This window comes from Chamaea fasciata, unplaced genomic scaffold (assembly GCF_029207755.1).
Source record: "Chamaea fasciata isolate MVZ Bird 193981 ecotype frontalis unplaced genomic scaffold, bChaFas1.0.hap1 SCAF_2, whole genome shotgun sequence".
Lineage (NCBI taxonomy): Eukaryota > Metazoa > Chordata > Aves > Passeriformes > Sylviidae > Chamaea > Chamaea fasciata.
The window spans coordinates 27,235,924-27,258,891 of NW_027094087.1; the positions used below are offsets into that span (position 1 = coordinate 27,235,924).

Here is a 22,968-nt window from a genome sequence, read left to right on the forward strand (position 1 = left end):
GCGGCATGAATCCTGCTTAAAGGGGCAGAACTTGAGTACAACCCAACATCCCAACATACCCTTGTCCAAGCTTCTCCATGAAGCTCCAAAATCACTCCAGAGCAAACTATAGAGGAAACATACACACGAGTAAACATGGATAATTGGACAGCTAGGATTTTGTGTATCCTGTTGGATGCAAGCTCACGTTACAGTAATGATATAACCCAAATCGAATGGTCTAATCTTTCATCATGGTCTGTTTAAGGAAGCCAACTTCCTGACAGGCTCGGAATTACTGTGCCACAGCCAGACATCCAACTTTTGAGATGCTACAATGCCTGATGTGGACAATTTGAGTAAAGCCTCCAACAGGGCAAGACATGCACCGCACTTAAGCCAATACCAGAGACAGTGAGCATATTTCAAATACTAAAATTTATTTTCAACTCACTTGCTTTTCCTGCTGGGGAACTCTGGAGAGCTGGGACTGGATGATCCATCAGACCTCAGGTCAAAGAAAGTTCCTGGACTGTCCAACACCCTCTGTATCCTCTCTGTGGTGTCTCTGCTGGAGAAAAGAGAAACCAGCTATAACCCAGGGCCAGGGTTAACTCCCTTCTATTCTAACGCTCCCTTACAAGACACAGTACAAAGCTGTATCTCTTGTAAACACGTAAAAGGGAAGCAAACAGTTATGCTGAAAAGAGCAGACTCCTTAGATGTGACATGTGACATCTGGAAATGGCCAACTTAAGACTGCTTTTGAACTGATATAAAAGCCTGAATTAATTCAGTATTCACCTTAAATTTTTTAAGTTTTTCCTCTATCCTCCCCATTCCACTGTATTTAAGAAGCCATAAGATTTAATAGAGAGTAAAAATATGATGGTTACGAAAGTGTTACTGCTACTAGGACTTGCCAAGATGCCTCAGAAGAAAGTTGTCTGTGTGAGTAACTGAAATGAGAGGTACATTTAACAAAAGAAAGGAAAACTAAGGGATTCAGGTTTGGTTTTTTTTTAGGGCTTCGGTGATGGAGTTTATCACAAAGTTCTTCCTCTAGTCTCTTGGTCAGTTGACCCTACCTGTGCCCCTCACATCAGAGTTTCTGATACCCTTACTTATGCTAATACAATTGTTTGTGAGACTGGAAATTAACCTGACAAAAAGTAATTCTAAAATTAAAACAACCCTGAAACTCCTACACCACACTAACAAGCGGGATGGACTGGGACAGCTCTGTCAGCAAAGCCTGCATATCATTAGGTTACAGCTTCAGGGTGAAGTCACACATGACACTTTGAGCTCACTGTTCCCAGAAAGAGAGCATGATCCAGCCTCCTTCATTCTTGCTGAGTGAACTTTCTACCAGTCCCGGTACCCATCAGACTTCTCCACGAGCCAGTTCATGGCAGAACCTGGCAGACAATTAATCCAGTCAAAGAAAGTTGATACTTCTTCTATTTGATTAATGGGCTGAATCAGTTCCATGAAGACCCACTAGGGATCTGAGCAATCATCTCAAGGAATAGTCAGGATTTGGTAGATGAAAGGGACAGAGGGGAAGTATCACATCTGCTTTCAATAACAATGAACTGTTAGAGCGTTGCTAGTGAAACTGCATCTTCAAGAATGACCCAAAAAATCTTTCAGAAAATACAAGCCAAGGCTCCCTGTTCCTCACATCTAAGTTTTCAAGTAAGGAAAAGGAAAGCAAAATAAGCCAATTAGTTCATCAGGTCCCTCCAAGCAAAGAGCAGGGGAAAAAAATAGAGAATAAATCCAGAGTTTTTTCCTGTAGCAGGAAAGTTTTACAGATCCTTCAAAGGGATAGAAACGATTGTTGTACACAAAGTAATGGACTGAAGGACACAGTTGCCTCAGGTAAAAAAGTATTTAATGTAGTGAGGAGCTGTGGCTACTGTGATAGTTTAGACTATTACAGGACAGCTGTCTCTGAAGATTTAATTTTTCTCAAAAGAAGTTCTATTTTTATTCAGGTCACAGGCACCACATTAAGAAAGAAGGGAAAATGCAGTAATTTCCTTCTAAAATAACTAGCTTCCACATTAGATATTACTTTCCCCCTTTTGGACCCAGTCTTTAAGCTGTTTCGTGGAATTCGTGCAACTGGGAAAACTGCGTATTAGACGCAGAGCATTCATGTGACTTTTGAGACTCTGTATAATCTTAAAAAGGTGTCTCAGCTAGAGCTGAGAGAAATTAATAATTTAACTAAATAATCTCTTGTGACCAGTAGACAACTTCTGAATGGTTATAATTCTGTCAAATATGCCAAATCACTCCTTGAAGCAGTATATTATCCATTAATTATAACAATTTTTCAGACGATCTAACTTAAACACTAGTCATTTGAACTTAAAGCTGTTTTAAATAAATCCTTTAAGTTACCAGAAGTTTTGCCTATTTGAGTATTTTAACATGAAAACAAACAATCAAGCACCCCCTTCCCAAATACCAGGCTTTCATCTGACTCTCTTCTGCAAGTGGTGAGTGAAGAACAGGAAACTCAAGGGTCCTGGATCATACTTGCACAATATTTAACAGTGATCCTATAATGTTCCTCCACGCATTTCCTCCATTCTTCCTCAAATACTGACTCTCTCCATCTCCAAATGTCCTCTTTTAATTTTTGTCTGTTTCTGTTATTTGTCCATTTCTCCATCAGTCAATAATCAGTCCCTTTTCTTCCCATTCCAACCATTTCCATTTTAGTTCTCATTCCTGAGGGTTCCCCCTCTGCCTATATTTGCTTTTCTATGTTCCTTTTCTCATCTCCTCTTGGTTTTTTTACCCTCTTTGTCTCGACTCCCCACAGCTCATACCTCTTTTCCTCCTGTATGTTTTCAATGCCAATGGCACTACTCCGTCGCCCGTGGAAGCGGCTGGCTCGAGTACGTGACGGGCTCCTACCAGGCAAGGCAAAAGACTAGAAAAAAGGAAAGCATGACAGAAAGGACAGGAACAAGACAGGAAAAGCTGTGGAGAACTGAAAGCACAGGAGAAGAGTTTGCAACATGGATCCAGATCCTCTCCTTTACTCCAATACAAGAGCTCAGCTCCACCTGTGCAAGGAGTGCTTTCTGTCAGCGAGCAAGAGCAGCCAGGGCTTACAAAGGTGGTGTTGAGAAAGGGACAGAGATATAAAGAAACAAAGGCAGAACACAGCCAGTATACAGAGAAACAGGCTTGGGAAGGGAGGTATCCCCATATGATGAGAGGAGAGGCAGAACCAGAAAGGCAAAGAAAACAGAAGTTAAAGGAGCAAAGGAGGCAGCAAACCCAAGTCATTAGTACACTGTGACGTTGTTGTATTGACATAAAGAATGCATACAACCAAGTAAACTGTCACCAAGAAATCTTCACACTGAAGGGCACCTTCTTGGCTTACTCAGGGATTTTTTTTTTGTAGTTTGCCTGTATTGACATCACCATTGCAGAGACCACAACCAGCTGGACGCACTTTGGCCAAGGTAACCATATTTTCAACATCAGAAACATGGATCCTTTTCTGGAAAGATCTGTGATAGATTTTTAATTCATTGGTCACATATGTTTAGTATCCCTACCAAATAAGAAAGGCTTTGATAACAACTAGAAAAATTCATTCTTTTTCTCACCCCAAACTTTATTAATTCTGCTATTGGATCCCAACATGCAAATTCTATTTACAGCAAAACAGCACCTTGAATATCTTGTGCACCTGTTTATATTACAGAAAATAGTCTGATTGGTGAAATCGAAGAAAATGAAACTTAGTGTCCTTATATTCTCAGGTCTTGCCATGTGACAATACAGTACCATTCCAGCCAAACCACAGTGCATGCATTTTTTAACACATGGCACCGTACAGGATCTAATCCAGGATAGCAGAGATAGATGTCTGATGTAGAATCATGTTTGGCTTTCTTCTCCCAGTCTGCATCAATCTCAGCTCTAGTTTACACATGAACTGGGGCTAGAGATGGGCACAGACAAAACAGACTGCAACACATGCTGTCACCACTCGTGAAATGGGATGATACAACAAAAAGATTCACGGTGCGACAAGAGGACAAACTAATAGGGAAAGGAAATGTATGTGTGGTTACAAAGGTATGCCGGGTTCTCTTCTTACAGCCCACCCGAATACCTTACCGCAGCAATGGCCTTAGGGCCCTCGGCGACACTCTGGCTGAGGGCAAGGCCAGCTGTAGCTGGGCGGCTGGGCAGGGTGGCTGGCTGCTGCTTTCTCATGGATATCCCCATGGTATCCAGGCTCTGGCTGCGGCCTCTGATCACCCGCTGAACAGGAGGGAGGCAGGGAAACAGACAAACACAGATATACACATATAGACATGCACACGGTAGGGTAGCGTGAGAAGCACCACAGATTGGGTGGGAAGTTGTGACAGACCGACACCAGAACCACACAGATCCTAACTCCCAGAAGGCAGCACCGTAGAAACTGCCCTGTTTTGGTCCTAGCTGATTCATGGAGCTCTAGGAAGAGCTCCTCCTCAAGTATATTCTCTAGTTTCACTTCCCTTCTCCTGCTGCAATGAATAGAGGTGTCCTACCAGTATCCCAGCACACTGGATCAAACAGCATCACCTGGGGCAGTCCTATCCAGTACAGTCACACAAAATCAAACTCCTGTTCAAGGCTGTAAGCTTCAGTCTCATACGAACTTGAGTTTTGGTTTCAATGGGAAAGCAGCCATATCAAAATCTGGATCATTTGAAAAAGCTATTTTGTGACTTAACTCAGCCTTTTCCAGCCTTTTACAAATGTCATCTGTGTACATAACATGCAAATCACAGCATCTGTCAGAAGTCATAAAAGGACATTTTGGGAGAATTAGAGTAAGACATGGATGCATTAAAATTCATGGTTAGCAGCAAAGGCAGTTTGTATGTAAAAATACACCTCACCAAAGCATCCCAGACCTGACCAGAGCAATGCGTACAGCTACCAAACCTATTTGTAAACAGGTTAGTTTACAGACCTTAATAACTCTAATTGACCCAACATATAAAGCCATAAAGTCATCTGAAGAAATGCTATTTAAAATACATCCCTCTTTCCAGAGAGATAACTTATTAGATAAAAGAAGTGGCAAGGCACTTCCCACATAAGTGGGAAAGGGCAAGTATATAGAATAGGAAAGCAATAAAGATTCTCTCTGTGTAACCAGGTCAAAACTCAGTTTGCCCTTTCATACAAAACCTTTGCTTTCGCATATCAATCATCTTTATCACTTCTAAAAGGAAGTTCTATGACAATAAAAACCCCTTAACATGCCATTTACACCAAAAAAGGTAAATTAACTCTGGCTTTTAGAGGGTAAGTGAAGTCCTTTTCTAGACAGTACACTCAGAGACAAGTTAGAAACTCTTGCAGTGGCTCCTGCAATCCTTTCAGTTATAATGAAAATGAATTGAAAGACATATGCTGTAGGAACTGAAAGCCCCTTGCTCCTAGTTACTACAATTCCTCTTGCAAACACTGAATCCTTCTTCTGTAAGTCAGGGAATAAAACCACATCTGACACTTGACACCAGCACAAAGCATAAAGAGTTTGACTTCTGAGGGCCAGTATGGAATTTCAGACCACACCATAGGTTTGTAGAAAGGCTCACCTTGAAGTTCTCGAGGAAGCCCCCACTGCCATTCTCTATCTTGTCATCCTCCCCTACAGGTAATCCCATCATGCTGCGGCTGCGAAGCTGCAGCTCCTCAAAAAGGCTCTCCAAGAGGGCACTCCGTGTTCTTTCCTGCATCAACATTGGGAATGAGAACAGCTTTTATTGGAACCAGAGGCATTTTTTTCCTTTTTTCTCAATTCCTCACATCCTTCTTAAAAAAAAACCCCAAAAAACCAACAATGACAACAAGAAAACCCCATGAAAATTACTTTAAAAAGTACGAAGTGGTTTTAACTGCATAGCTACAGAATATATTGCAGTAACACCTAGCACTTTTAAACTCTTCCTAAAGCAAGTCATAAAGGGCACTTCTTAAAAGCTGATGAAACAGAGACATGTTTTTTCCTAGATCAGACAAGAGCAGAGTCTGGAACAGAATCTGGGGTACCTTGAACCAAAAATTAGTGACATCAGCATGCATCCGGTAGCATAATACTGAATTTCAGCTAATACAGAATTTCCTCCAGCAAAATATATGCATCCTTACTTTAGGATTAGATCTTTATATCAAAATGTACATGTTCATATTCTATCACACCTTCTAAAAAACATGAAAGAAATATCCCATAACTGAGTGTACAATCACATTCCATTTTCCTTTCTTAAGCAACACAAAATCAGAAGTCAGAAGTTTTACTTTATTTTCTTTATCTGATAATAACATATTTATTATCTATATATAATTGTAATATTTAATTGAAGCATCCAGGTAGCTGACCCACCTCTAATTTAGCAAATTTCTCAGCTCGATAGCAGCTGTACTCGGCGTTGATGAGCTTGACCAGTAGGAATTCACGAAACTCTGCACTCTACAAGACAAGATGAAGGCTAGACTAAAGTGGAGATGAAAACACTAGTAAAATATCACAGTATAAAAGCTCTGCTTACTACTCTTTGGACCCCCAAAGTGCTCTATCCAGACTGACAATACTGACTCAGAACAAAAGTGTGTGCACCATGTCCCCTGCCAACGGTACCAGAGAAACAAACCTTTTTAAATATGGCTGGATTTGGCAGAGGCGGTCCAAAGAAGGGGACATCATCTCGGGCTGTGACTGAAACCTGAAATAATATAAGGGGGGAAAAAATGAGTATCAGAACACAAGTGAGACCATCAAACTACTATGATCTGAATTGCTTCTAAATAATTTACCTATATAAAAGAGATGTAATACAGTGTCCTGTGCATTCCTCTGCTCCTCATTTATCTCCCAGAAACTCAGTCAGCTAGATGTGCACACAGTAAGAGCAATAAAGAATGCTGAACTGACTGCTTTTTAAAAAATTGTTTAAAATAATAACTAGTATAACCAGTATATTCAGGAACAAAAAAAAAATGTCCCTATTCAGCCTGCAAGATTAATCTCCACTAAAGAACCTTTGTCAGTGTGGTTGTACTGACCTATATTTTTTTACAGAGAATCCTTGGTGGAGATAAGCTGCACACTGAGGGGACTATCTCAGTGCCACTGCCTCTGTGAGTCACAGATGGTAAACGTGCAAATGCATTTTCCCAGTAAGAGATAGGTTTCATTCATTTTAGTTTTAGCACACTCCTACCTGACATACCAATGTCTAAAGAAGTAACAGTAATACAGTCCAGTTTTTTACACAGTCACTTGTTTCTTCACAGTACTTACCCATAATTATATGCAGCTATCCTACCAAATACATACAGCACTTCACAATATTTCACAGGGGTTTTTTGTCATGTTTGAGATGAAACAAGACCATTATTTGTCCTTTTATACATGAGGGAACAGTGTCATAACAACCACAACTGCCTCAAAACAACAACAAATAAATGTCACAGAGCCACTGAGAGGTGTGACTTTAATGAGCGGAAGAAGGAAACAGGCTCTTGATTTAATTCAGATTTTTCACATTTTAGGCCACCTCCCCTAATAACAAAGACTCCATCTCTCCCCTAATAGGTATCTACCAGTTAAAATCCTGCTTTGCGTCTTTAGTTTTCTGATTGCAAAAATTGATTCTGTGAAATAAATTCAATTAATATTCCAATTTAACAGTAGCAACTAAAGCTTAAGTAAATGGAACAAGGGATGGCAAAGAAGTCTTTCAAATGGCAGTCTTTTGTGTACTACAATGCTCTCTAGGCAGCATCAGTTAAAGCCCCTTTAGAAAAGCCTTTACAGAAAACTCTGCACTGGCTCTAGGGTGATTACTGGGATGACTTCTTCTTCATAGAATGAAGCAGCCCCATTACACTAACAAAAAAAATGGTACTGCAGAAAGGCAAAGATGAAAACAATGGCAGGAAGACACACAAAAAATAGCAAGCTTTCCTAGCTCTTTCCTTGTCATTCAAAGTCCAGTGAATTTTTGTGCGCTACAAAACAGAGAGCAAGAGGAGAACTGGAACTCCATGGCCTGGTCTTTGTCGGATTATACCCTTTTCTGACCCAGAGATGGGGCAACTGAGAGGCATTTTAAAAACTTTTATTCTATTTTCAGTCTCATGTGAAGGGTGAGACAATACAGATGTTATAATTCACACCATCACAATCAGAAGCCAAACTATTTCCAAATTACAATACATTATAAGCGTTTCTTGGCCTATCAGCTTTTGCCACACAATGCCATTAATGCCTTAAAGCCAATTATCTAAAATTACCCCTCGTGGGTCCTACAACAATGCACTTTTCACAGTTCTATTTCTCCAAATTATCTAGTCTTATTTGCAAGGTCATCATTTGAAACTTGTTTCTAGTTCCATTTCTCTCTCAACAACGTCTGTCCTCTTCCATGGCATTTCTAAGTCAGCATTTCTTATTTCGAAGTTTGCATAGAGATATATACTATGTGAGCCTTCTGTCAGGCTTTGAGAATTCTCTACAAATCCATTTCCCACATTGTCAACACAAGGCTTTCACTACAAACCAGCTGCCCAAAGCATAGGGAACAAGGGAAGGTGGTTGCTCCACCATCAACACCCTCTTGCTGGAAAAGGAGATGGGGATACTGTCCTAATTTTGATATTCTTGGTGTTCCTGTAGACCTCCAAGGCATAAGGACTCATCACCATATTAAAATCCCTACATAATACAACACATGCCACTTGGATTAAAATGCTTCTACAATGGAAAATCCATCACAAATCCAAGTTTCTTTATATTGTCTGCTCTCTCAGCATCACTGAAAGTTGAACATAAAGTTATACAGATATCGATACAGAGTCATGTCAGAGATAAAAGGAGCTGTGTCCAAAGGCTGCAAATAATTAATCTGGGCTCTAGCAGGGCTTCTTTCAGCTGTAAGGCGCTAATAGGTAACACTTCCCTGCCAGATGGGCATCAGTTCTGGAATCCCCAGAAGCAGGTGTAGCTGGCTTGGATTCCATAGTTAGGTCAACCAGCTGTATCTGACCTGCAGCCTCAGGCAGTGCAAGCTGCAAGCACTGTGCTGTGCAGCACGGGCAATGCAAACATGAATTTCACCTGACCTATACAATGTAAGCAAGACAACCCCCAAAGTGGGATCAATTGTGACTCCTGCTCTTTGATGTACGCAAAATTTTTTACCTGAATTCTTTCTGCTTCAATTCCAAAGCTTTAAGCTTTAGAAATTAATCAGCTACTTTGAAAAGCATACAACTTAACTCTGCTTTCAGGTGTAGATACTCAGGGAATCAGGATGACATCTGGCTGAACCTGCACCTCTCTCAAAGGCCCAAGAACCCGTTTCCACGTCAAGGATCAAAATCAGTAGAGGTTAATGTATTGATCCTGGTTACCTTGTAGAGAGTGTCCCCAGTGGTGCTATGAGTGAGCTGAACTACCACATAAGCATGTAGGAAATTAGAAGCAATCATATCAGGGACAAAAGGTGTGCTTTCATCCTGGAAAATGATGGCAACAATATCATTCCCAATGTGACGCTTCCGCTGAAGCTGGAGAGGAAAGAAATAATGAAGAGAGAAGGCAAGTGAAAAAGAGCAGAACAGTATGATGGGAACTCAAACACCAGACTGCCTAACATCTCAAACCCATCTGTTCACCAGACCCCTCATCGCTACTTTTGCCATTACTCCTGCCAAAATTCCCAACATTATACGGTCAGTCATTCTCCCCTCTATGCAGTCCCTCTTCAAACAACCCTCCTCTCCCAGCCACACTGTTGTAATCCTTACTCCTCCTTCTGATACCTGCTGGGAATCTCCCTCTGTGAAGGGCAGCTTTGTGGAGACGTGAAACATGATCTCCTTCCCCCGGAAATTTGTATACACTGACTCAGTGCCTGTTTGACCTCTGGTAACATCCAAGCCTCCCCGGAACCTAAGCAAATCCACACCATAGATCAGGCAGTACAGAAATGAGAGAGCAGAGAGAAGACAGACAGTATCAGTAACAGTAGCACATCAGCACTATCGAAGGTAATTTTTAGGAAATCAGTGATAGTGAGGCACCAAATCTTCCCCAAATCAATGCACTGACTGAAGGCGCACCATGTTTGTGGTGGTGAACATATCAGCTTGCTAATAGCTATGAAGTTAAACCAGGGATCCTCAAAGTAGCTACCTTCTTTGGCATTCTTCTGAGAAACACACTCCATATGTTAGAATTACAGAAGGGATGGAATGCCTCACATAAAGAGCCTGAAATAACAGTGCCCCATACCACTGTGAAACAAACTTGTATTTGCACTGCCAAATAAAATTATTCTTTGCTGATACTGCAGGCCAGATTGAGATACTAGAAGGCCTTTAAATCAATATACCAGAAGAGACCTAAGCTCCAACTAGTTCCCAGACATGATGGCTGACAAAAGCAACCGGGGCTTCTTCACCTGCACTGGGATTCAGAAGACACAGCACTTCTCTGGAACCTGGGCTGTAACAGTCACAGCCCCTGAACAAATGATGTTCCCTAACTTTATCTGGCTTTCCAGCTGCACTGGGTACGCACCCACGGAAATCCTGCAGCTGAATCTTGTCACCAAGGAAATCCAGGAACTCCAGGAAACCCTGACTCTCTACTGTGTTACTGAAGACTTCTTCTTCAGTTGTCTACAGAAGGAAAGCAGAAGTAGTAAGAAGCACAAGGAGTACAAAGAACAGGCAGTAATTTCTACAGACAGTTCAACCAACAAATATCTCTGCTTGAATACATTTCTGATCTGGGCCCCCCCATGGTGCTGGGGCCTGGTGTCTCACCCCCAAGCTGTCATGAGGGTTAGAGTTTGGGTTCAGAGATCCACAAAGCCTATATTTCCAGAGACATTGCGGGTGGAAGAGGCAAGCCAAAGGAACCATGGCACTGCACAAACTGCTGCCTCCATGCCACTGCTTCTGGACAGTGCAGACCTTGCTATTAAACCCTTTAAGATAACTCACTCTTTGCAATTTTTCCCAAGTACCATGGGTCTAATGGGTCTTACCTGACCAGGTTTTTGGTAGATGACCCCAAATTTGAAGTTATTGCTTATGACGTGTTCATCAAACGCAACAATAAGCTGTGAGGCCTGAGGCAATGAAATCAGAAATTATCAACTGCATGTCATTAGCCAGATCTTGATGGAAAAGTGATATACAGACATATCAGAACACTGTACCTTGGGATAGAGGACAGGAAAGAAGCGTTCAACATTCACATCTTCACACAGTAGCTGTTGAGTGAGAGAGAGAGGGAAACAGAAGTGTGATTATCATGTGCCCTGGCTTGCTGCAGGCATGAGAGTGTAGGCACTGTTTATAATTATCTGACACGAGCCCCTTCAGGCAAAAATTCTGAGGTAAAATTAGAAGAGAAAGAAGAGAAAGCAAATGGAAGGGTAAAAGGGAACTATATGGCAGTTCTACTGGGGAATAGCAGAAAAAGAGGGAAATGGGAGGACAGAGGTGAAAATAACTTGAAGAGTAAGGCCTTAAGACAAACAGGCAAGCATGAATCTCACCTTTGCCATCTGAACAGCATTGGGAAACTCATTCAGACAGGAAATGGGAATTAGATCATGTTTGGTGCCAGTACGAGTCCTGACACAAAACAAAAAAGGTATTAGAGACATGGCTGAAGGGAGACACAAGCAACACTGGCTCTTTAAAGAATCACCGGAAAAAGCAAGGTATTCTTACTGCCTATCACCTGTTGTGGCAAGCAGAGGAAGACAAAACAGGAGCCCTTAGTGTCTTTTCTCCTTTGCACTCCTGTCTGCTTTGAAGAAATATTCTGCTTCCCCCCCACCACCATTTTCCTTCACAGAAATCTAAATGTCAAAATACAATTCACGGACACAGAATAATAAGGGATTCCAATGATCAGTGAGGGCTTGAAAGATTGTTAAAAAGTCTGTTAGAAACAGCCTAGGAAAGCAGATCTATGCAAAGTAAAGGCGGTAGAAACTGGTGTAGCATTGTTCCAGAAAGCTGACAGAGGAAAGCTGCCTTTCTCTTTACATGTGTATTTAAGGAGAGATATCTTTCTAGAAAGAAGAAATATTAGGCTGTCAAAAGCCTCTTCAAATCATTATAAACAACCCATTGAGCAAAAAGTACTGCATATAATAAAATATCTTAATAGAGGCATAACTACCTTTTTGTTCTTCTCTGGTCTCTTCCACATAGGAAGATAAACATTCCCTGACACAGCTCACAAACAGGCTCTCTATTCCCAGATTATTGCTGGCAGTCTGAAGCATTCTCTGCAGACACTGGAGGAAACCCACCAGTGATTTTCTTAATTCCTATGCAACCATTTTTTTCCCTCAGTCCTGGACAAATCCTTGTCAGCAGCAACTGTACACCACTTGGTTCCAGTAGCATTGCCTACTGGGAGTGCCCCCAGCCCATAGTGCAGTAAAAAGCTTCTCTGCAGGGGCCTCACACCTACACAAGATCCTTCTCTGTTCTCCTTGTAGTCCATTCAGCAGCTCTCTCTAGGTAATGCCTCTCTTCATAACACCCTCTAAGAGTTATGGCTTCATAGACTGCCCCAGGAATCTCAGGAATGTTCTAGATCACCTTCAAGGGAGCCTTATTCTCAAGTACACAGCCTGGGCTAGGCTGTCCTCCATTAGGGAATCCATATTCTCCTATAGAGTACTCACATGTCTCTAAGCAGACAGAATAAACAATAAACTTTCTATTTGAGGGAAGAACAGGTATTTTCCACACAGTTACTACCAAGATGCACCTGTAAGCGCCACACCATCTTCTTTAATGAAACTGCTGAGAGCAACCCAAGAGCAGAAGGCAAGAAAAAAAAAAGAGTCAAAGGTTTCTTTGCAGTTTCTTTTCTCACAAGAAGAAAGACACAAAATTCACACCCACATCTATGCAGAGGGAGCACCAGGTAAGACACAGCACAGTAGCATACATTTCAATAACAGGCACTGTTACCTCAGCAACAGGCGTAGATTTTCCTGTTTCTCTATCTGTTCATACTTCACAGAAAGTACTAGGTAGCCCAAGGACATGTCACTGGAGTAAAAGTTCTGGTGCTCCTGCAAACAGGAAACCAAAATGCATTATCCACAACACACTTCCTGGAGAAGTTTACCAGGTTGTTTGTTCTGTATACAATCTGTTACTCAAGATTAGCTAATTATTAATTTAACTAGCAGTAGCATGCTTCCAGATGTGTGTATGTTGTCTTCCAGCCCACTTGACCATCAGTGCATGAGCATACCAGCCAAAGTGCATCCAATCAGTTCAGTTCCTCCTCACCTGTCCAACATCAGAAGGGCTCCTGAGAAGGAATAGTATTAGAACATTCAGCAACACATTTTAAAGAAATTGAGTTTCTTGTCAATAAAATTGTATCTTTCATGGACTTTCCCTGTATCCATTCAGACTCTGCTTGACTAAGCAGTATCTTCCAAACACTCAACTGGATGCGGCTGTGGGAATTTTCTGTCTAAAGAGCAATGGCAGGATTAGGGTAAATGGCTGAACTCCAGGAGCGCTCCCATCTCAGGAAGGATACAGTCAGTAAGCAAAGAGGTTTTGCAGGTGAAGACTGGTCTCAGCAGTGCTACTAACACTGCCTGAGCTTTAGCGGAGTGTGCCTGGAACAGAGTCATGCAGTCAAACAATGAAAGATACTGCAAGCATTTTCAATCTCTATATGTAAGTGGCTGTGGCCATACATTTCTCCTGGGTTTACAGCCATGTTCCAGTGGCCTAGGTATAGTAATGTTTATTTTGTATATTGCTAAATCATATATATTGCTATATAATCTCTAACCTCAAAAGGTTAAAGCTTTTTGATGCAGGATGTGAATGGAAACCTGCAGCACAATGAAAATACTATTTAGGTGAAATCATGCAGAAATGCCTTGATCACTCCCATCATCCTAGTGGAAAAGCATCCTCAAGCATGACATGGAAGTAGGACAGCAAGTTGTATTCAGTTGTACAGTCAAAACCTGCACGATTTGGAATATGTTCTGTGAAAGGAATACTCCAGGTGCAATAAATTAGGGAAGAACCCAGTGGGAGCAAAGTGTAATTTGATAAAAAAATGGTTGCTAGTCTGTCAGTTCCTTCCTCAGTCTTTTGCCTAGAATATATAGAATATATATATATGCCTAGAAAGTCTGCCCTGGCTCTGATGGATTGCAACCTCTCCCAAAACACTGGTAAGATTGTCTTTTGCTGTCTAAATCTTTTGTATTAGTCATAGATCTGACTCACTGTCAGAAATAAAGATACATCTAGTGAAATACTCTGTGGACACAGCCAACTTGAAGTTAACAGACATAAACCAATCCTCTCTCTGAAACAAAAAATAGGAATAAATAAGACTACAGTCACTACCCTAAACCAAAACGTGAAGATGTAACTATCTAACTTTTTTAAGTACTAAAGATGTCATTGTCCTCACCTCCTCTTTGAGACAGAAAACACTCAACACTGAGAACTGCCGTGATAGATTTATGGGCAAAAGGTTCCATTGCTGATCAAAAAAAGGAGTCTGAGAAAGGTAAAGTCTAAAAGCAGCAAGAGGCAAACAGAATAATATGGCCTCTAGCTGCAGTGTTCAAATCACAGAAGTCCAGCGTGATCTGGTCAGTGAGAGCACATGGGAAAAGAAGCTGAAATCAAAGGAAGCCACAAAGGACAGTTTATTTCTCCTGATCATGACTTTCAGGATACTAATGGATTTTTGGGACGTGAACAAGAATCAGGTGTGGTAAGTGACTGTGTCCAAGGGCAGAAAGAGCAGCTGAGGAACAGACAGATTCAAGAAGACCTTGTTCCATGGTCAGCTGAAGTCTAGAATCAAAATCCTTAAACCAAAGAAGTCAAATGTCAGGCTGCATGCCCAAGACAGGCTATTAAGGAAAAAGATGGCATAATGCCAACAAAAATGGGAACTAGAAGGCAAAGCAAAAGAAGAGGAGCCAAAGCCTGAGGTTAGCTGCAGCTAAAAGTAACACTGAGTTGCAAAGACCAGAAATTAAGATGCCTTTTGATGAGACTTTTAAGCCAGACCTCAGCAGATCCGATACAGGGGGATCTCAATTGCTTTGAAGACTGGGCTATCAACTCTGCAGCTGACATAGCTAGGCAAAGCTGCACAAATGGGTGCAATCCTCACAGGGGAATGGGTACCAGGATTAGTGGAGGTCTTACAATAACTGAAGTTTTGTCAAAGCCACTCTGGCACTCTGGCTATGTAGCTTGATCCTGAAAGTAAGCCTGGGGTCTAAACTGAAATCTGATCAATTGTATGTACAAATAAACCTGTAGTTTACTCCTTATGATCTTCTTTCTCTGTAAAAACATATAAGCAACTTAAGTCAGACTCATATTCCTTCAATGGACAGCAGCCTATATTGTTAGCTGTCCTGAAGTTAGAGATGAACCATCAAAAGACTTTACAGTTGATACTGAAGATTGCAAGTCAGTGATGACAAGATACCCTGGAGCTGAGATGACCTATGTATTAAGTACAAATTGTTCAGCCACAGAAACAGTTTCTGTTACATTTAATATAGTCTGAAAGGTAGTTCTGGATTTCGAATAGATCTCTGTAAAAACAATTAAGTATCTTTCATGGGCCAAGGGAAAAGACTAACAGAACACACAAGGAATGCTGACAGTTTGTCTAGGAAGTTATAAAGCTACTAAGACATCTGCCATCTGCAGCAACCTTAACCAGCACAAAGAAAGGTCAGCATAAAAGAGAAATACATGTTCACATATGAATGCATAGCAAGAAAGCTTCTCCCTCAGCACTGAGAGCTTCAAGTGCTTGGACCCTAAGTTTATTTGACTGGCATTATTATTACAATGTACACCTTTATTAAATCCTTCCTGGCTTCAGGCTAGTTCTCTTTATTACCGCCTTGAAAAACAACACAGACATTGAATAATTCCCACAGTATAAGATGTAAGGTTTTACAGCCTTCTTCCTAAAGGCTAAATAAATCTTACTGTGTAATCATCATATAAAATACAGATCATGAGGCAAGGAAAAGGAACTGAGCTATGTCTTGAACGTTCTAGCACTTTTATTGGTGGTTGTTTTATAGGGTGTGCTGTAAAATGTTCTTTTAAAATTATCACAGAATTGTTCGAGTTTGAGCAATCCACATACACATATCCACAACATAGACATTCATTTAAGTTTGTAGTACCACAAAATACTTTGATCACCCCTCTTGCTTAAAGGATAGCCCCTAAACCACTATCTATGCATCTCCCACCATGTGATGCTTTCAGACTCTTCTTCAGCTAAGAACTGTTTGCCATTATTCAAAGCATGAAAGAGACCTTTCCTGACATTGCTGAAATAACCTTCCCATGTAACCAACAAGAAAAAGACCCAAAAGAGACAGCACCAAAATCACTGGTATCACTAACTTTGTACTGAAGAAATACTCTTCTAGTGGAAAAGCTCTGAGCTCTCTCTTTAACTAAGCTTTTAAACCATGGGGAAAGCTTTCTAGCCAACGGTAGAGTTCCTTGTGACAAGAGTCCTGCTCCCCTTGTTCTTTTCTGACAGTGGCTTGCTCAAAACCTTGCATGTTTAATTGAACATGGACACACATTCATGTCAGTTAAGGCAAAGAATAAAACACTGGACACCAGAAAAAGAAGAATATAGGAGAGAGTTTTTCCATAGTACTGAGGCACAGATAGTTGGGCACTTTGAAAATACAAAGCTCCATGACAGAAGTGCTGGATCTCACTTGGAAGGAACAATGATGATATGGCCTTGCTTGGGCAAGAGTATGGACAAGATACGTCCCAGAGGTCCCTTCCAACCTCAACTGTTTTGTGATAGCTCAGCAGCGAATCCTACAATTGGACTGAGACAATCATATCCAGATTTGCCTCTTGTCCTATCTGGCTCTGGAAGCCTTCAAGCACAACCCTAAATTTACCATGACAGAAAAATAATTGCAGTTGGCATACTGAAAGCTTCCAGAAGGTTACATGATAAATGTCCATTAACAGATTGCACAGCAGATCTGTTAGTCTTGAGGGGAAGCCCCCAGGAAGGCTTCCTTTTTTTCCTAATTATTTATAAATCATATTAATATAATTTTCCAGTGTTGTGGAACAAGATTTGCAACAGAAGATCACTCTGACAAGCGCAACTGCTGCAGAACAGGTCCCCAGCACTGTGCAAAGCACCACATGTTCCTGGTTTTGAACTTATTCAACAATCAGTGTGGGAGATCACGGAATAAGATGCAGTGTGAGCATACTTGTTAGGCTTCCTCATCTCCTTATACCATGAACCAAATCTCAGAAAATATCACGGTTTTTTCTCACTTGTTTTTTTTGGCTAATACCATCCTGAGATTCAGCCTGGTAATCCGACAATTCCCTAAACAGGCCCACCCAGATGGACCTTAATGGCAGGCCAGCAAACATTCACTTTGTAAGGCCTAGCTCTGTTTCCCTATATGACAAACTGAATTTTTTAAATTCATGGAACATTAGCACCAAACTTACTTAAATCAAAAACTACAAAACACATAGTCTGGTTTCATCATATACATTCTGTAACAATCACTTAAGGAAATGGACTGTTCTGCTTCCTACTGAGGAGCTTGCACTGTCAGTACTCAAGTCCCCTCCAAAAATAGTGCCATTTCCACTTCCAATACTATTACACTTTTGTCCATTTGTTCTCCCAAGGTTGGTATCTGTATAGGAGCCTCAAAAGACCTTAACTAAATAAAAGCATTGCCTGTGCAAATCTTTCTATTTATGCACAGGATGATGCACATTTCACAAGGGGACACGACCAATTAAAAACACTACAGACCATATCACAGTATGGTCTCATTTACATCAGTTCAAGGCATCACAAGGAACTGAAATGCAGCAGTAGTGCAGACATTTTTAAGTTCACCAGAAAAACCCTGAGAAACATTTCAGCCTTGTGGCTGGGTGGGCAAAGAAGGTCACCCTTACCTTTCCCAGAAAATGTTTGCGGTACAGCTTGGCTGTAGGGTCACTTTCCAGTTTCACTTTACCACTCCAGGAAAAGGGTACATCAGACAGAGTTGGACTCAAGCTGGAGAGGTTGTGGCTGGTCCCTTCAATCCAGTAACCCCCAAACTGGGGTAGGATAATGAGAGGATATGGCCACCCCTTCTGTAATACCTATGCAGAAGGACAGAGAGCATTAAAGCTGACGGGACTGTAAGCTGGAAGGCGAATAACCTAAGAAGTGAATGAAGTCCAAGGACAGAGAAAGAAGAGAGCAGTACTAGCTCACCTCATGGATGCTGGGATAAGGAATATACTCCTCTTCCGTCTGAAATCAGAACAGGCCATTAGCAAAAACATGTGATATCTTTTAAAGTATTAAGCTCTCATGACTGTGCAAGCTGTGCCCTCAGCTTCTATTCTGCCCTAGGTCATCCTTAGAGTTTTAATTCAGGACTTAAGTTTAGACACCATTTCCAAGGTCTCAGCATTACAATAAAGGACTTTGAGAACAATAAACTTAGGAGTCAGATTCTACCCACTCTCCTCCTTCAAACTACAGGGAATATAGGCATGCAAAATGAGGAAGTAGCCAAACTACAGGCAAACTTAATGTGGTTAGGAGTGGCAGCCTCTCCCCTTCTACACACTGTTAGACAGCAGCTGTCCTGCTGAAAGGGATGACAGAAGGAATGGTAGAAAAAGTGCTGTTATTTACAGTGAGATTGAGGCTATGTCATCTCCAAGGCTGATCTGTGGTATGCAACTGAGCAATGCCGAGGTGTGACTCAGAGAACAGAAGCAGTATCTGAGCCAATTTTTTCCAGCTGGATGCCCTCTCCATCACCACAAAGAGCACTGACTATCTCTGACAGGGTAAAGCTATGTCAGTTCTCAATAAGGCTTTTTTTACAGGTCATCCCAAGATAAAAGTCAAGGTCAAGTTTCATTTTAAGGTTAGTAGGCCTGAGCTGAGACTGAAGAAACAGAGCTTAATCCTCAACTTGAGGATTTGAAGATAGGAATCTGTTCTTATTGCCTTAATATTGGACAAAACAGACCAACTTTCTAGTAGCATCTCTATGAGTCATCAAGCAGACTACTGAAATAAATGCTATGTGGTTTCATAAATATTATTACAGCTCTTAAATTGAATAAATTTAAGAAATTACTTAGTCAAAACTAACACTTCTAATAATAATAATAAACTCTTATTGGAGCCACGTAAATTAGAAAAAGGGAAATGTTAATTCTATCTCAGCTACATAGTTTCACCCTCTTGTGCAGCAACTAGGAAAAACAAAGAAAAGAAAAAAAGCAAGTGTGTAAGTGTTCTTGGGATATTTGCAGGCTCCCTGTTCATTCCAGTATGAAAGTACACTGCAAGCCAGGTCAGTAATTATCTGCCATTCTCAGCAATTTAGGTGGCAACAACAACTTGGCCTGACCTTGAGAGGAGCTGGAAGGGAACATCTTTGTTCATCCAGACGACTCCCCTGGAAACATAAAGTCACAAACAGTGAATCCTGTATTTTAGCATGTCAGTTTCACTTACCCTCTGCGTCCTTCTCCATATCCTCAATATGCATATTTTGTCCCTCTATAAAATCTTCCATTTTAAGCAAGATTGGAAGATTGGAATAAAAAGAAAAAATGAAGCTAGAACTTGGCCAGTCCCTAATCTTGCATTAAAACTGAAAAGCTACCCCCAAGCTTACACCTCTTAAAAAAGCAGACAACTGGCAGATATTAAGAACAATCTTCCCAACTGATTCTCTTATTCGATTCTCTAATCTCTTCTAGCTACGTTCCTTCCTATCCTAAGCAATAAAAAGAATGACTACGAGGTGGGTTGGAATAAGAGAGCAAAAGGCTACTGGCTGCCTAGTTTATTCCTGAATCAGGAACTAGCATCCAGACTTGAATCTTCTCCTTAAGGCTATTCCATCCTTTGCCTTCTCACTACGGCAAAGTAGCTCATTTCCACCACACCTCTGCAACAGAAGCACACAAGAATAGGACAACTTTTGTGAGAAGAGCTCCAACACAGACTGAGCAGAGGCCCAGACCAGAAGATATGAGGGTCAACAGGCCATAGCCCAAGTGAGCATCACAAACAGAAGAGTAAGCAGAATTTGCATCATCAGATAGGAAGGCGAGGACCAGGATTTAAAATGTAGGTTTCTCTTACAGGCAGTACATGAGTATTCAACTACTGTCACCTAAATGTTGTAACTCTCGTACTGGAACATGATGCTGAGACTACATTTTTATACACCATCAGTGAGTGACTGCTTAATGGCACAGCTAATCAGGGATTCCAGACAGGATAAGCAGCTCTTGACTTTGTTGTGAAAATAAGCAGGATTGGATTTATAATAGCCATGCCTATGTACATATTCTACAGTGGAAATAGCTTGTCAACTAGATTCTGGTAGAAATAAATAAATCTCAGAGGAGGTCTACAGTGGAGATTCAGGAGGCTCAGGAACAAAAGTTTTGGACAATGCTCCAGCTGTACAGGGTGCAAAAACTGCACGCATAGTACCACTAACACTGACCACTGAGGATTCATAATCAGGACGCTCTTTGCAGGACCAACAAAAAAAAAAAAAAATAAAGAAAGAAAGAAAAAAGAAAAACCAACACATCCACTTCACATAAAACAAGGTTTTAGGAAAATGAGAAAGTTTATAGAAAGAACCTAAGAAGGAGCCATAAAAAACCCTAAACCTTCATGAAATCATGAGGAGCCAGACCCTGAGTACACAACAAATGGTTAACACCTTTAAAAAAATTTTAGAAACATCAGAAGTAAACCAGTATGGCCACACTCCAGGGTAAGGGGACTAGTAGTAGATGCATGAGGTCATTCTTCAGAAGTCTGAGGTTGAGTTCAATCACAAAAAGTAGTAGTAACAACAAATTTTAATTAAACACAGTATAGCAAGTGAGGAACAATGAGCAGGTAACAAAAGACCAAATTATATTCCTTAGCTCTACTAGGAGAAAGAAGCTTCACATGTTATCTACAGAGTGACATAAGATCACACTAGAAAAGCTGAGCTTCAAGACAGCTACACAACCCCCCCAAAAAATTGTTTTCCTTTCGTATTTTCAACAATGAAGACTAAACAAATACCATCATGGAAAGATTCTTCACAGGAAAGCTTTAGAATATGTTTTGAACTATCATGTCAGTACACAGCATTGACAAAATGAACAACCAATTATCAGGACATGGTGAGTTGTGAAATGAAGATGGAACACAGGTTGATAAGTGATCTTTATCCTTTGCAGAGGTAGTTAGTAACCATTTTGCATTTAGGGAAGTTGTAAAGTTGAAAAAGTTGAGTTCATGGAATGTAAGTGCTAAATAGTGTTTTGGTGACGTGGTCTTGAGTTTCAGTTGTCAACCTACTAAGCTGAGGTTCACAAGGGAAGACCTGGTTTTGAAACAGAGATTTGGAAAAGAGACAGAAAGTCCTGTCACTATCAGAAAGTCCTGCGCACTGTCAAAATAGGACTGAGGCAGGAGGGACACATAGGTACAAAGCAGCCACAGCCCTCCACAACAAACTGTGGGAAGTACTGGGACAAAAATGGAGATTGGGAAACTGCAATCTTCTAATATTTCTCTCTCCTTCCCTCCTGCATTTTGGCAGATCTGATAAATGCAAGAATTTTTCAGTTTCAAAGGAGGTCCTGGTAGGAGACCAGTATCTCAGCAAGGCCTGAGGGAAAACTTTCTGGGCTGCTGTAAAAGAGCTCTGTATCAGAGCCTCTACAACCTCTCCTCTACAGTGAAGCTTAAGATAAGAATAATGCAACCCTGGGCTGTACAGTCCAAAGTTTTATTTTAAAGGGCAACCAGGACCACAGGAAACTTACAGCATAAGCTGCTGAAGCATGAAAGCATGGGCAGAACAACTGCTTGATATTCACTGTCATTCCCCAAAAGGGAGAAGAACAAACTGCAGCAGTCAGAGCCACCTCTTGAGACATCCTTCTGGTTAGATCTGGTTTGGCCTGCAGCACTGCCAGTTTCCCTTGGTAGCTTACTGGATTCAGCCTGGGAATCTCATATTCCCAAGGTCTTGTACAGGGGAAACACCTGGCCTGAGCAGGATGAAAGAATGAATGCCAGAGAAGAAGGGGTCCACACCCAGAGTCAGGGTCCAACATGGCATAACAATGCTATGATAATACACATATTTTATGGGGAAAGAGCAGTGCCTGAAGGGCATTTGTTCAAAACAGATAACTTGGATGCAAAAGGGGATACAGTAAAAAAAAACAAACATGCAAGTAGTTGTGAGAAAATAAGACTGAAAGATATGCAGAAACTGTAGGAATGTAGAACAGAGGGAGTGAACAAAAGCAGTCAAGAGAAGAGGGACTGGCTATGTAAACAAAGGAAGACCTGAAAAATCTGAGCTTATTGGATTAAATAAAATTTCCCTGTTTTTCAATCGCCTGCACTGCAAAGCAATCTAGGAAGAACATATTACTAAGTGTATTTAACAGAGTATATACTGTGACTCCACTAGATCTGAAAGCACAGAACAAGGTGGCCAGTCTTTATAAACATAAAAAAATCTTTATTTCCAATAAATGGTTAATAAAATTGAAGAGAGAAAAAAAAAAAAAGGGAAAGATAAAGGTAATCTTCTTTCCCAGATCTTGGGATTAGTTTCAGTGTAAAAAGAGAGTACAACTTTACCTGTTAATTCATCTCACAGAATGTGAAATGGCTATCCTAATTTTCAGTCCAACAATTATACTCCAATCCAATTGTTGAAGTACTCAAAAATCAGTTCTATCCTGAGGCTTTTTTGTTGTTAGTTTACAGGAGAAATGTCCAAGTCT

The 22,968-nt window shown here is 40.9% G+C and overlaps 1 protein-coding gene across 3 annotated transcripts in view; it reads right to left on the reverse strand.

Moving 5' to 3' along the window:
• Positions 1-22,968, reverse strand: part of LOC136284902 (rap1 GTPase-activating protein 1-like) — a 33,542-nt gene that overhangs the window by 3,231 nt on the left and 7,343 nt on the right. Inside the window, exons 4-19 of one of the 3 annotated variants that reach the window (XM_066175393.1) lie at positions 19,548-19,595; positions 18,389-18,427; positions 18,082-18,273; positions 13,045-13,148; positions 11,604-11,682; positions 11,262-11,315; positions 11,088-11,171; positions 10,616-10,716; positions 9,856-9,985; positions 9,445-9,600; positions 6,681-6,752; positions 6,413-6,499; positions 5,625-5,759; positions 4,141-4,287; positions 2,829-2,932; positions 434-550 (exon numbers count right to left, since the gene is read on the reverse strand). In XM_066175393.1, the coding sequence (XP_066031490.1) occupies positions 434-550; positions 2,829-2,932; positions 4,141-4,287; positions 5,625-5,759; positions 6,413-6,499; positions 6,681-6,752; positions 9,445-9,600; positions 9,856-9,985; positions 10,616-10,716; positions 11,088-11,171; positions 11,262-11,315; positions 11,604-11,682; positions 13,045-13,148; positions 18,082-18,273; positions 18,389-18,427; positions 19,548-19,595 (1,649 nt within the window). Of the gene's footprint in view, positions 1-429; positions 551-2,828; positions 2,933-4,140; positions 4,288-5,624; positions 5,760-6,412; positions 6,500-6,680; positions 6,753-9,444; positions 9,601-9,855; positions 9,986-10,615; positions 10,717-11,087; positions 11,172-11,261; positions 11,316-11,603; positions 11,683-13,044; positions 13,149-18,081; positions 18,274-18,388; positions 18,428-19,547; positions 19,596-22,968 lie in introns of those variants that run through there. The other 2 variants (XM_066175394.1, XR_010719322.1) reach the window with 2 other exon arrangements.